General features: G+C 36.3%; 2 protein-coding genes across 3 annotated transcripts; both read left to right on the top strand.

Annotated features, from left to right (window-relative positions):
• Positions 1-2,420: 2,420 nt before the first annotated feature.
• On the top strand, positions 2,421-7,126 carry LOC135588049 (exonuclease DPD1, chloroplastic/mitochondrial-like). Of its 2 annotated transcripts, none has more exons than XM_065079981.1 (4): positions 2,421-2,670; positions 3,621-4,242; positions 5,151-5,356; positions 6,662-7,126. In XM_065079981.1, exons 2-4 carry the CDS (start codon positions 3,698-3,700, stop codon positions 6,883-6,885), a joined length of 975 nt encoding a protein of 324 aa, XP_064936053.1. In that variant the 5' UTR covers positions 2,421-2,670; positions 3,621-3,697; the 3' UTR covers positions 6,886-7,126. The 2 variants fall into 2 exon arrangements, with proteins under 2 accessions (XP_064936053.1, XP_064936054.1); XM_065079982.1 differs by lacking the exon at positions 2,421-2,670 and adding an exon at positions 2,699-2,807.
• Positions 7,127-8,061: 935 nt separating this feature from the next.
• On the top strand, positions 8,062-14,253 carry LOC135588047 (calmodulin-binding protein 60 B-like). The gene is made up of 8 exons (XM_065079980.1): positions 8,062-8,707; positions 8,792-8,867; positions 9,161-9,213; positions 9,824-10,314; positions 11,326-11,486; positions 11,564-11,764; positions 13,334-13,511; positions 13,599-14,253. Exons 1-8 carry the CDS (start codon positions 8,616-8,618, stop codon positions 14,090-14,092), a joined length of 1,746 nt encoding a protein of 581 aa, XP_064936052.1. The 5' UTR covers positions 8,062-8,615; the 3' UTR covers positions 14,093-14,253.
• The last annotated feature ends 642 nt before the right edge of the window (positions 14,254-14,895 follow it).

Raw genomic sequence — 14,895 nt, 5'->3', positions numbered from 1 at the left:
CTCATAGACAAGAGTGATTTATAGGGAGAGAATCAATCTCTTTCCTATAGTATTGGATATAAGTATTCCTTCAGGGTAGGAAAACCTAACCTGTATGAGAATAAATCTATCACTACGAGAGGCACAAAGGAAAGAGAACCCAAGGTAGAGAGGTTAAGCGTCGACCTCTCATTTATCCAAGGTGGGTAGGCCACTGCCCAATGTAGCCGATCGACATGGTGTACCATGTAAGTTGGAAAAACAAAATTGATTGTAATATATGAGCACCTTGAGTAAAAACAAGCCTCCTTCACCCAAGGTAGGGAGGTCGGGCACCCGACCTCCCTCTTTTGCCATCACCAAGCTATGGAGGTCAAAACTTGACCCCTCCTCATTATCGAGGTGAGAAGGACAGACACCCAATCTATCATTGCTAACCTCCACACCTGAAGGAGAGATGGGTTTACATCGATAATGATTGATCTACTATCGAGGAGGGCCTATCGGCGAGGAATGACCATTTGTCAAGGGACAAAGGTTATCGATTCAAGGCATAGGTTAGGCAACTCCGATCCCCTTTGGCGTTTGTCCAATATACAAAATCGAAGAACCAATCGTGCAAGGGAGGCAAATGATAGGGTTATTCGACACGTATCATTAACCAATTGTCATTTGACACATAACCTTTGCATGATATCCAAGTTAGAAGAAGAAAATAAAGACTACCCCTCATCTATTTGCCCACGTAAACAAGGGTCCAAAGCATGCAATTGTTGGTTGTCTCCTCTATCTCCCACATGGAGAAAATGCCAATGAGAGGTTGTTGGAGGCAATTAAGGGTGCATCTACACAAAATATTTCACAAAATATTTTACCCTTTGACAATTATGTATAAAGCTCATTTTCAACATAATGAAAGGGGATCATTTTCTTATCACCTACGTACACACTCGCATGCTTAAAATTATTAAGTTGGGTGTCAGAGAGACCGAGTTAGGAAACATCTCTCAACCTTGGTCTTTATATATGTGACACCTCATATACTTTATGTTTCTATCATGGAAGCACCTCGGGCTAACGAGGACATCAATAACATCTTCTCATAACAGAAAGATAATAATAAAAATAAAAATATAATTATTTGACTCACTCTATCTGAAGTAGCAAAATGCTAATAAGAAGGTTTTGTACCTTGGTCCTCATATAAGAAAAGCTCAATTTACTCATTCGATGCATTATAATATTTTAATATCTTTTTATAAGTTCAAGATAAAAAAATATAATTATATTAGATCAAATATATAATTTTTTTTCTTTAATAATATAATATTTATGACTTGATTTGAAGAATATTTTTTTGATAATATTTTTGATCGATAGACATTCATTCTTGTAAAATTAAATATTCATAAGATTTTCAATCAAGATTTATAATATTCAATCAATATCAAATTTATTTTATTTTATTTTTCTATACCTTAAATAGATATTTATATCTGACAATTTATTATGAAAGATTCCTAAACTAATCAAATTTATTTAAATAAAAAGTTAAATTAAATTACATATTTCACTAGCAAAAGTTTACGATCTAAAAATTAAAACAAATAAGTTGTAACCTAAACAAAATAAGATCACCAAGGCTAGAAACTAAGGCATATGCGAGATGTTTAATATGGACCCTACAAAACCAACGATCGTCATTGTGTTTGAAGCATTGTGAAGCGACAACACTATGTGACAATATAGACTCAAATCAACCATATTACTTGAAAATTTTACATCATATAACTATTGATGAATAAGACTATATTTCATTTTTGAATGAGATTTTTACTCATAACCTTTTTATTATTATTTATAATATTTATTTTATTTTTTAAAAAATATCCCTCTAAACGTAAATTTCATCTTATTTTTAGTCCTATTTTTTGATACAATCGGTAATGATCCAAGTGAGTGAGTTTAAGGGGGATGGCCCCTATAAAGATTGTTAACAGAAGCGACAACAACTGTTCGAATGGTTGTCGAAGTCTGATTACCTTATGATGTTAGAGGCTTCTTTAAAATAGACTATGGAGGTGACAAATGAGAAGAGCATTGGAGGCATCAACATCAAGTGGAGAGGCGTAGAAGGGCGAGATGAGCGACATATATAACGAGCGATGTTGGTATCGAATGGATGAAATAAGGTATTACGGTGAAAAATAGAAAAAAAAAAAAGTAAGATATGTAATATTGGAGTTATAAATAAAAAATATTATTTTAATTTTTTTAAAGAATTTATTAATAGTAAATTATTGTCAATAATAAAAACAGATTGAATTTTAACCAGTTTTACAAATACTAATTGAATTAGAAAAACAGGCTGACTTTGAAGCTTCTGTTACAAATCCCAATTAAATTTCAACCAATAGGAGGAAAAAAAAGGCAACACGGGATATCCCCGCTTAAATCGCTTCCGAGACCGTGTCTTCTGACCGGAGGCACGTGCCGTGTTGAGTGGTTCTTGCCCCTTGATCCGGAGAACACCACCGAGCTCACGCTTCTCCCACCCCCAAGTCTACGGCCGTTTCCTCTCCCCACAAGCCAAGCAAGCTTTTCTATAACCACCACTTGCCCCACGCCGTGATCGTTCTCTATACCTTCCTTCCTCGGCCGTCCACCCTCTGTCGCGTGCTACTTTTCCTGGTACTTCTTCTTGTCTTAGATCCGCTCTTGTATGTATGATTTCTCTTGTTCTTCGAGTGGGTTTGTGGGCAGTCTCTGCTGGGATCTCTCATTCTGGAATTTTGTCGAGCATATGGCTTGTGGTCACGATTTTTGTGGTTTGTTGATTGATTGTCCGTGTTGACTGTTTTATATGTTTCATATGCAGTGTAAGGACATTGTAGCAATTTCAGAGATGCTCTTTGTGGTTTTATGTATCTTGTGCGATTGTTCTCTTTCAGGCATTTCATCAAGCATGGAGTAGCATATGGAAAATTGGCATATATAAGTTCTTTTTTTTGTTTGACGGTTGTTATTAGCATTTATTGTGATACTTTGCATGAATATTTTATTGTTGTATTAACACAATAAATCGCTTTCTGGATGTTCATGGAAATTCTGCGGTATCATTTAACTGTTCATTAAGGAATGTTTTCTTGTAGTGATGCAGGAATAACAGAACTAGCGGTCATATCTGTGTTATCGACTATTTTATTATAATCTTTGTATTATAGTTCATTCATTACGAGGGAAGATATTGGGTTACTGTTGCGTTACAATTTATTATTTTTTCATGGTAGTATTAATGCATTAATGTTTATGATTTAAATGAGACGTTTTTCCAGAATGCCTTTTAAGTATCTGATATTCTGATGAATTTTGGAATCAAGGGCATAGTACATCTTTGGTCAATAACTGTTACAGGATTTGCATAGATGTGAAGCAGGATTTCTGTGTTGGTCAATTTGGCAGTCTGGAAAACCTTTTTATGGTGGAAAATCGATCAAAATACTATACATGTCTTAAGGCCTTTGCCCGAATAAATCTCAGTTTGATTTGATCTCCTTACATTTGCATTTAGGATTAAAACATGCTAAGTTGATGCAGATTCTGGGAATTTTAGCAGTACACTGATGCACTTTTGTTTGCAGAACTCCAGATGTTGGTGATTTTCATATGAGTTTTGATGCTGGGAGATCCTTGATGCCAAATCCACTCTCTTTAAAGAATGTCCTTAGCTGCTATCTGGTCAGCAAATTTATATCAATTGTGGAACAGTCTCGGAAGCAGTTCAACTTTCACATTTCTCAGATTTAGTACGACATTGGTTCCTGAGAAACCTTATAACACTAGGCGACGTCAACTGCAACAGTTAAGACGCCTAGTACAAGTGTTGAGATGGGAACCACGGAGTTTTATTACATCATGTAGCCATCCTGAGTGGAAGGTTGAGAAAGTAACGGTCAGATCATCAACAAATAAAGATATCAATCAGCCAGAACTTAACAAACTTAAAGCTGTTCAGTGTTACCATATCCAAGAAAATATTTCTATCAGGAAAGCCTTTGACCGGCCTGCAACTATTCTCGTTTTTGATATTGAAACCACTGGGTTCAGTCGTCAAAATGAAAGGATTATTGAGTTTGCACTTCGTGATCTTATTGGTGGCAAGAACAGTACATTCCAAACCCTTATAAATCCTGAAAAAGATGTATTAAATGCGTATATTCATGGAATTCGCACTTATATGGTCAACAAGCCTGATGTCCCAACGTATGCTTGTCTATTCTTGAAGGCTTTAGATTTGCTTATCTGCTTGTTATTATCTCTGTTGGAGTAAACAATTCAATTTATGGTTGTTGCCAAAAAAATGAACCATTGGTAAATTATTGTGGTGCTGTTAAATTTTCTATCTCAACAGCAGAGTTTGACATAATAATTTTCAATTAATTGCTTCCAATATTCTAAATCATTTTTTAATGTAAATGCTTGAACAAAGTAAATTTATTGTCTCATTTATATTCATGCACATAGAGTTGGGCATGCATGTATACACGTACACACAAGTAAGAGGCACACAAACACAATAGACTGTTCTGAATTTGCATTTTTAGCATATTCATGGTTGCAACTGATGTGCATTGCTAACCATTTCAATTTTGGAAATGCTTCAACTGTGTATATAATGTAGTATGTAAAGATGGTTCATTATTCATATCCAAATATCCATAATGTAGAGGACATTGTTCTTTCCATCGGATTTCACATACGTGGTATCAGGTGACATTTCCATTTCATTGAACATTTGATCTCCTTATTGATGGTATTATGCATACATAAAAAGCATGGTATCTTGAAATAGAAGTATGAAGTTAATGCTACGAGGCTGCGAGTCAGCCATGTGACAACATGTCAAACAAGGAAATTTTGGAAATTTTGATGGAACCAGAAGATTGTCATCTTTCCTAGGGTACTGCAATTAGTTTGAGAAAGATCATTCTCATTCTTGCTTTTCTGAACAAGGATTGGCTTGTAAGGTCCAGCATGTGCATGCTTTTGTTGAAATGTTTATTTTATGTGTAACATTTTCTAAAATTGAACTTTCCTGTTGCTGGTTCCATGAAAAAGTTTCGATAACTATGCTCTATTTCCTCTATCTTACTTTCATTATTTTAGCATAGGTTTAGGGAGCTAGTTCCTATCCTACTGCAATACGTTCGGAGCCGCCAAGTGGACGGAAGACCAGTAATATGGGTTGCTCACAATGGACGTCGGTTTGATGTACCTTTCATGATCAAAGAATTCCAGCGTTGCTCTGTGGAGATTCCTCCAGACTGGATGTTTGTTGACACTCTTCCACTTGCACGCCAGCTGGTGAAAGCAGATGGTAGGTCACCGATTCATTTGTCCTATTTCTTGTAGCACAAATTTCTTTCCTAAATTACAAATTACTGATTCATTAGTCCTATCTGTTGATTGTATCTGATACCAGTGTCGATGACATTGACCAGAATAAAAGGGCATTTCATTAGAAATAATAGGTTCTCATCTATTTGATAACTCCAAGAATCAATAGATTCTAGAATATTTTGTGTGGCTAGCTATTACTTTGATCACGATTAGAATACTTAGTTAGTTAGCTTGTGTTAATTTGGTAATGAGATGTCACAGTGTAATAGTCCTAATGTCTCTTAATTGATTAGGTCATTGTCAGTTCTTCAAAAGTGGCAGTACTGGACACAATATGGTAATTCAGGTTGCAAGCCACATTTCTTGATTAGCCAATATCATGCAAAACTGTAAAATCTACAAAGTTGGTATTATGAAATTTGAGGTTTTTGTTGTATTAACTTAAGTTTGATTCTCGTTGGTGTTGGTTTATAACAATTTTGGTATATCCTGAAAATATATATCACATTTTTTTGTAATCCGTATAAAATTGTTTGTTCTACCTCTGCAGTAAAAAAATTGAATTTCAGAAATAACTTCAAGGTAAGTTAACTAGATCATGATACTGTTTTTCACCCCACTTCCTCTAGTGGATGTGCTCTTATTGTCTAGTGTGATTTACAAAGTCTTGCTAGGTTAAACTCACTCAGGACGCTGACTTGGGGGTGTTGTAACTTGACTCAACACAGAAAACTTGACATGAATGCAACACAAAATTAGCAGGATTGGGTGGGTTTGGATCATAAATAGGTTGACATGATTGACCCAACTACTAGAAGACTATAGGAACTGACACCAGTGACTTGAATCAACACTGTTAACTGTGTTGAATGTGCCATTTTTGGATTAGCTTATCAATCTCAACATTTTTGTCTTGTAAAGGGGTAGGTCCAATTTGTCGAAAATGGGTCAATCATGCTGTTCTTTGTGTGATTGATGAGATTGAGTTTGATTTTGAACTTTTGGCATGATTCCTAGGTCACATAGGTCTGGTATAAGTCTCTCAACCTGACACTAGGATGCATGTGACCTATTGACAACACCCTAGATCAGACTGTGCCTTGCTGGAAGTAGTTTAGGATTAGATAAAAATAAAATATACTATTATCGAGTTTTTACACGGCAAAGACATTACAGTCTTGTTGTTTTTATTTATTATTTATGAGAATAAAAAAACCCAAATACCCAGCCAAGTTTAATTATACTTTTTAAACTAGTTTTGTTTTTTTATTCAACTTTGCAGGATCAAAGCTTCCTTCCTTTTCATTGAAGGCACTTCGTGAGCACTATGAAATTCCTTTAGACGGACCAGCACACAGAGCAATGCAGGATGTAACGACACTATGCTATGTACTCCAGAGAATTACTTTTGATCTGAAACTGTCTGTTCCCGAGCTCATGAATGGAGCTTTCCGGGCTTCTGACATCATTAAAATTCTTCCTGAGAAACAAGATGGAGCTGTCTAACTCGAAATAATAGAAACAGTAATTTGCTTTACTCAACGATGTAACATCCGAAGTGTTACATTATCAGTCATCATTGTGTAAGGGTAGTTTCTGATTGTTTATCGTGTGGCCACTATGGAAATTAGTTATATTTTCATAAGTTGCACTTTGAATGTGTTAGAACTCTGTGTTACTTACAGAAATGGGAATTCTTGTTGTCTGATGAAAAATGTTCTCGAGTAACATGATTTGTCTGTTCTAATTTCTTCAAAGTGTTTTCTCTTCCAATAGTACTGATAAAATTGAGAGTGAGCTAATTTTAGTTTTCTGTTTGATGTCGTCATAAATTTTGATCAATGTTATTACATCTAAAGGCTTAAGTCAGTATATGAGATAAGATCTATATGCTTTTATATTCTTAACACTCCCTAAACTGAATATATTTATTTTATATTAATCTAATTAAAAGTATAATTGGCATTGCTTATATTTTAGATCCATTTTTGCAATTAATATGGTCACATGGCTTTGGATTTAGTTGTGGGTGTGGGAGTTAGAATACTGGCTACGATGTTTATGGTATAAGGATGAATAATTTAGTATAAATATACGCCATCCAAAACCTAAAATCTTGCATATATCCATTGGTGGTTGAGCTTGTTTGACCTTTAAACTTTATTTTACATTAAATTATCTAATAATTTATATGACATTAAAAATATTATCATATTTTAGGCATTTTATATAGTTCTCTAACTTCAACAACATAATAATTTTTCATACAGATCTTGACAATAATGGTGCATATGAAATACCTTTAGTATATGAAGGGATATATGTGATGCATTAAAATTTATAATGCTAAATTTGTTAATTTTCGATTATGCAAATATATATATATATATTATATTTATGCGTGTAAAACAATAACGTGATTTCAATGGAAGCATTGGCTTGGCCGTTGTTAATGCCAAACGGAATAAATACTATTTCCGCCACGTTCCCAAACGCCCACTCTTCTTCTGGCCGGGGAACTGACATTAACCCTGGTGGGTCTATGCGGGACCCATGAATAGGCCATTACCATGTCTCGGGTGAGCAAGCGGGTAAGTGCAAAATTTTTCAAAATAGGGTCCACTCACTAAAAGAATGTCGAAGGGGACATCGAAAGCGGGGGAAAAGGTACGGAATAAAGCGCGCAAACCACAAGCGCTTTCCCCGAGCTTTTGCTCATTCGCTGCCCGCTTTTACCTCGTCGACCGGCATCTAGGTTTCCGAATCGATTCCCCCATGTGGGATCCACCCCCCTATCGCTTCGAGGTATTCGATCGATCGCGACGGGCCCCTCACGTTCCCCGACCTCGATCGGCGCGCTCCGCCATCTTCCTCGCCCCTTCTCCGAATCTTCGCCGTTTTGGGTACCGTCCAGGGTAGATTCTGCTCCAAAACAGCACCTGTCGATGTCGTTTCTGCGGTCGGTATTCCGCAAAACCCTGAACTCGCGACCTGAGTTTGGATTGTTCGGGCCAATTTCGCGACTGGAAGAATATTGGAATCGTGGTCCCTTTTTTATGGGACTTGATCGATCTCTTTTCCCCACGGACGGGTGTGTCCTTTACGGTTTGGGAAGTTTCGGCGTGTCTTCGCCCCTAAAGTAGTCTTTTTTGCGCTTTCATATATGTCAGTGATTCCAACATCGTGCTACATTGACGCTGTTAAGTGTTCTGCTGATATCACCCCTTAGTTTCCTCATGATGGGTCTGAAGAGGGGTGTGGGAGGGGAAGGGGTAGACGATGGGGTGCCGTTGGTTCCCGAAACAAAGCGACAGCGAACCTCCCTCGAGTGAGTAGATTGTATGATTGAGTTAATGGAAGTCTTATAATTATTGGCTGATTCTTTGTTTTATTTGTGGTTTCTTCAATGCAGTTCTATGAGAGTAGTGATGGCGACGCAATATATACTGCAGCATTTGCCAAAGATAGAACCTTTTCTTCGAAGTGTGGTAAGATTAGGTTGATTGTCATTTTTCTTATGAAATTCGTACTCTCTGGTTATTCAAGTCTGTTAATTACCTTGCAGTTTTTATGTTATATGTGCATAATTGTGGGCTAATTCTCTATACGAATGGGCATCCTTTTCTAATAGCCCGTTCTTTTGGTGATTTTCTGGCACATAACACCTTTATCTCGGAAGTTGCATGAATCTGAGAGATATTGCATTTTTTATGAAGCTAAAATCATCCATATCAACTTTCAGAGGTGACTTCTTATTTAGTGATCTTTTTTTTCCTGCAAGGTGCAAGAAGAGGTGCAAAATGCTATATGGCGTAATATGCACTTACCTCCCAGGTAGGGTTTTGGGTTAACCGTGATGCTTAATTAAGTGTATTCGCCATGTCAGACGTGGTAATATTCCTATTAGAGCATGAGAATTTTTGCTATTATCTAGTTGACATGGTATGCTTTGATTCATAATACATTTGGCTAGAACTTTCAAATTTTCTTGTTATATCTAAATTTAATTTCCTGAATCCTGAGTCAATAGAACTTGTGAAAGCCAAGATGGTACTCCTGACAATGACATTTGTTAATTATGATTTTCTTTTTTTTTTTCATTGATTTTTGTTACACTTGCCTTTGATGACTATAGTTTTCTGTTTTACTTCTTATCTACGATTATTCCAACTCTCATGGTCCCCTCAATTGATATGCTAGCTGCTTCATTCAAACTATTGAAAATGTACTAACATTTATTTTCATTTTGAAGTATAAACGTATCATACGTTGATAGTCATGAATCATGTATCTGTGTTCTTATTCCTGCATAATCTACCCTAGTAAGACAAAGCATGCATTAACTTGATGAGTGATTAAATTAGCTGGTAGTGAAATGTCCTATATATTTTTTTTGCTATTATGTAATTGTGTGTTCTTTTCTTTTATATTTTGCATGTTATAGAGTTCCCCTTAACAAGATTCAGACAGCTGTGAGCAATCGATACCGTTTACAGTTTCGGAACAGCTTGCCTAGAACACTGTTTACGAGCAGCAAGATAGAAGCTGAGGGCCAAAAGCCTGTTGAGATTGTTGTAGTTGATTCTGACTCAAGAGAGATTATCACATGTGGTCCTCTTTCTTCAATCAAGGTTGAAATTCTTGTCCTTGATGGTGATTTTGGTATCGATGGGCAAGAAGAATGGACTGAAAAGGAGTTTGGTGATAGCATAGTACGGGAAAGAGAGGGCAAAAGGCCTCTGCTGTCTGGTGAACTGATGATCACACTGATCAAAGGGGTTGGTTGTCTTGGAGATGCCAACTTTACTGATAACTCCAGTTGGACAAGAAGTCGAAGGTTCAGACTTGGTGCAAGGGTTTCTCAAAGCAGATGCATCGATAGAGTTCAGGAGGCAGTAAGTGGAGCTTTTCTGGTGAAGGATCATCGTGGAGAATGTAAGTTTATCTAAATTTTACATGCTATGACTTTGCAGATTTGATGTGTTATCAACTTTATTGACAATCATGATATGTAATATTCTGGACATCATGTGCAAGGATCCTCGAGGATTTGTTATATTTCCTTGGGAACTGAACACTGGCAACAGTACATAACTAGTGCACCATTTCAAGTTAAGATGTCCTGTGTTATAATAGAAATCTATTAATTTGATAGCCCTGATGTCTTTGGAAAATCTATCAACTTCAATGGGAACATCCAACTGAACACATTATCTTTGATGCATGACAAAACTAAGGTTACTAGTTTAAAGAAATATTTGTGAACTTAACTAAAGAAACTACCATGGGATTTTTTTTTTACTTAAATATTCTTTTTTTGCCTTTTTTAGATATTAGTAGCTTACTGGCACAGGGTTTTTTAAATTAGGCTCGTATGTGTAACCTGGAAATAATTTTTTCTTCGCTCAACCAGCTGTTGTTTCATAGTCCTTGTTTGCCTTTTATTTATTTGTGAAAGTTTTTTATATGGTAATTTGAAAATACTTGCAATTTCTATAAACAATGTGAACAGAGTATCACTACTCTGTGTAAACAGGAAGAACAGAGCATTCAAGACATGATATTAAACAGCTTACTGGAGATCTAGAGGTCACTTCTGATCATTGTAGGAATCAAGGACCAACCTGATAAAAAAATTGCCATTTGCGTGTATCCTGAATTTATGTAATGTCAGTTAGTGAAGACACTATGGTGCCATTATTAGAATCATAACTTATTTTGTATCTCTTTGCTCTGATGATATGTTGAACTTTTAAATATTAACCAATCTATTGTATTAAAAACAACAACAAGCCAATCTATTTGATTGGTATGTATTATTCGCCTTCTCATTGAAGTCCATTGTTTAATGCAAAGATAAGTCATAAATTACATTTGGTCTACTCCATTACTTTTAATCTCGCAGCTGTTTACTCATAAATTATATTTAATGTGTTTTGATTTCAGTGTATAAAAAGCATCATCCTCCATCATTGAATGATGATGTATGGCGATTAGAAAAGATAGGTAAAGATGGTGTTTTTCATAAAAGGCTTGCAGATAGTGGAATAATGACTGTTCAGGACTTCCTGAGGAATTTTATAATGGATCAGAATACGCTGCGCCATGTAAGAAAGTCAATTAGTTCCCCGATACTGAGTTATTTTTTAACTAGTAGATTCTCATTTCTCTTTCTGACCTGTAGATACTTGGTAGTGGGATGTCAAATAAGATGTGGGAGGCAACAGTTGAGCATGCTAAGAAATGTATTGTTCCAGCAGAGAAGTTATACTCTTACAACTTTAGTCAAGGAGTTGTGCTCCTGTTTAACTCTATATATGAGCTTCTTGGGACAATAATTCAAGAAAAATTTTACTACCTGGATGAACTTCCTGCAACACAAAAGGTTTGTATTTCATTCTATGAGATTAAACAAAATTATTGTTAGTGATTCCTTTATTTTGTAATTAGTTATCACATTTGTTATGTACTAAAGAGAATTGCCAAGAAGATAATTGTATATTTTTTACAAAAATGAAAAAGAACCTACGACACTTAAATATATATATGCTTGCAATATAGATTTTTAAAATATATGGTATAGAGAGATATTGGCTTGGTATTCCTTCTTTAAGTTAGTCATCACACTTGTTATGTACTGGAATAGGTTCACCGAGAAGATAGATTTATATCTTTTGAGAACGGACAAGAAGAACTAAGACATGGAAATTAATATATGTTTGCAAATTTAGATTAAAGAATATGGTTATAGATTGATGCTTGATATCCAATTGGTAGGATTGAGGCTTCAGTTCTAGAGAATCAAAATCTATTATGGAGTTCCTAAAATGGAAGTCCTAATTTGTTGAACATGATCTCAAATGTATAGGTATTTAGGAAACAATGATATCTTTTGATGATCTTTTGCATGTGCTTCATGCCAAGACAAAATAGATGGTCATTGCTGTAGGTCATTTAGTGAAGGTCCAAACAACTCAGGCTCTCTGGATTGTATTAGAATCAGGAATCAACCGGAAACTGATTGGAAGTGCCCAAGTCTGATGTATTTTGAGATTCCTATAGCCTTGGAAATCTATTGGGGGCTATCATAGTTTTGATTGACCTATTTGTGGAATTTGTAGTTCTTGCCTTCTCGGTCTAATTTTTTATAGGTAGAAGAATTTGATGATTAGTTTACCAATGAAACATCCTGGTCCTTGGGTAATTTTGTGCTATTTTGGACATTGACGAATATATCAAACCCTAAACAAGTGATATTAGAATTCCCCGGTTTAATCTCATATTGGATGAGGAAGGACAATTAAGTTGGTTTATAAGAACTAGTAATAACAAGAATATTTTAGATAGGAGAAGCCTGCTAAATTAATCTTACAATGGAAAATGTGAATTTTCTCGAGAATTCATTGCAAATTAAGAATTCTTGCATTCATATAGAATATGGAAAAACTAAGATGATCCAGTAGGACCATCAGTGGATATGTGGTTACTCTACTAGCAGTGTAACAATCACTTATCACAAGCATTGATTTATTTGCTGAAGTCCTATGATGAAAAGGTCTAGCTGTGAAGCTGAATGCTTCGTATAAGTTATATAGCACATTATGGATGACAGGGAATGGTGTATAACAAAGGTGTTAAATGAAAGGTGCAAATCTTCTACAACCATAGTTTTGGAGGTTATCGACAACATTTGGTGCTTTTTGTTGCTGAAGGTGAACATAGCTTTTGTATTTGCTCTGGTTTCTAAATTATTCTGTAGGGAGAATAGAAAAGATGAGATCACGATAGTAGTCAACGGAAAAGACCAGTCCAGGATGGTCAGCATACACAGGCTTGTAGAGTTTCTCTACAGCTTGGATTGTAGAGGATTTCAAGCCATTATCTAACCACTAAAGTCATTTGCTGTGTGTGAATTTCCATATTCATACTAGACAATCGCATGTGGTTGTTGCAGGTGTTGATTGACAAATTAAAAGAAAATGCTTATAGGACTCCGGGTCTCATCATGGAGTTCATTCAACCAATGGTTGACAACCGTCAAAGGTTGCTATCACCTGCAACCAACACTTTTACTATCCCAGATATAGGCTGCTTGGATGAACACATTCCCTATATTCCCCTCACAAATCAAGGTAATTGTCATCCAAACTTCTAAATCAATTCGTGTTATGTTTTATACCTGTTGTGGGATTGTCTGTTCATACATGTACTTTTGTCAGGCGATCCAGTTCTTGATATGGGTTTACTGCATCAACCCATTCAGGCAGGGATTGGCATCATAGATGATCTACCTGAAATGAAAGACATGTTGCCTGAGATGGGTTTTCGTCTGGCACAGAGATCTGATTCCTTCCAATTAAACACTAACACAGGATTCGATATGCCATCAAGCAATCCTGCAACTCTAGTAGATGACCACCAACTGATGAGTTTCAACGCTCAGGCTGACATGTGCTCTGGTCAATTCCCCATGCTCTGGGATCAACACAATGGCTTGGTTCATGTATCAGATAGCAGTACAAACAGAAGCTGCACCCCAAATGTGCCTGATGCTGGTGCCACGACTTCATCTAGCAAGTGGGTTAAGTTGAAAGCAGTATCAAAGTGGATGGCGATTGCACGGCGCTCCGCGAGAAGAGTTGCCTACATGAATTCGGCTTACCCGACGGTATCATCGAGCATGTGTGCTGATACTTATGAAGGTTGCTGGTGAGAGGTGTCATCGCATAAGCAACAATGACGATTTATTGCACCTCAATGGCAACTAAGTAGGATTAGAGGATAATGATAACTTTATTGTACATCAACTACGAGAGGAGATCTGTATGTTAATCTTTTCCTTAACCAGCAGTTTAAGTTGTGTATTCACAGTGATGGTGTGATTGTCTATGACATCCCGACTCAGTTGTGGGTCTCGTGCGTAAGAGTCCAAAAATGTCCGAGAGGATGGTTTGGGTGTTTGTTGAAGAGCCAACTTGTAGGAAGACCAGAGTTGAGTGGGGTGCCCGACCCGATCCCTCCGACGCTTAAGGTAGGACTAGGGTGGAAAGTAGAATCATATGTAAACAATAATTGATATTGATAATAATAAATTGATGAATTTTATAACGGTTTGGGCTCGAAGGAATATTATACGATAAGAGCAAAATATTTTCTTCTATGTTCATAATTGTTCTTGTGCTTTGGTGGTTGTCATGTCATTTGGGTTTTGTCACTTTTGTCGACTGATTAACCATGTGATGAACTGCGATTAGGAGGTGAATTTTTCTCCTACATTTCTTCTTCAGAGATGCACCTTAGGGTCTTCTAAGGCGATGAGGCGTGTTTAATGCTTGTTTGGTACATAATGATTTGGTTTTCGAGTATCCAATATCCAATAATCTTGATGTGTCGTGCTTTGACTTCTCTACCCCAAGAGTGTCTCGGGCACAAGGTCATATGAAGGAGGTATCTTGTGTGTATTTTTATACTTAGCTCATGAAGGCATTTTGCACGTATTTTCATGCTTGGCTCGAG

This window comes from Musa acuminata, chromosome BXJ1-8, assembly GCF_036884655.1.
Source record: "Musa acuminata AAA Group cultivar baxijiao chromosome BXJ1-8, Cavendish_Baxijiao_AAA, whole genome shotgun sequence".
NCBI lineage: Eukaryota > Viridiplantae > Streptophyta > Magnoliopsida > Zingiberales > Musaceae > Musa > Musa acuminata.
The sequence above is the reverse complement of the archived record's forward strand: the minus strand, read 5'-3'. Positions and strand labels throughout refer to the sequence as shown.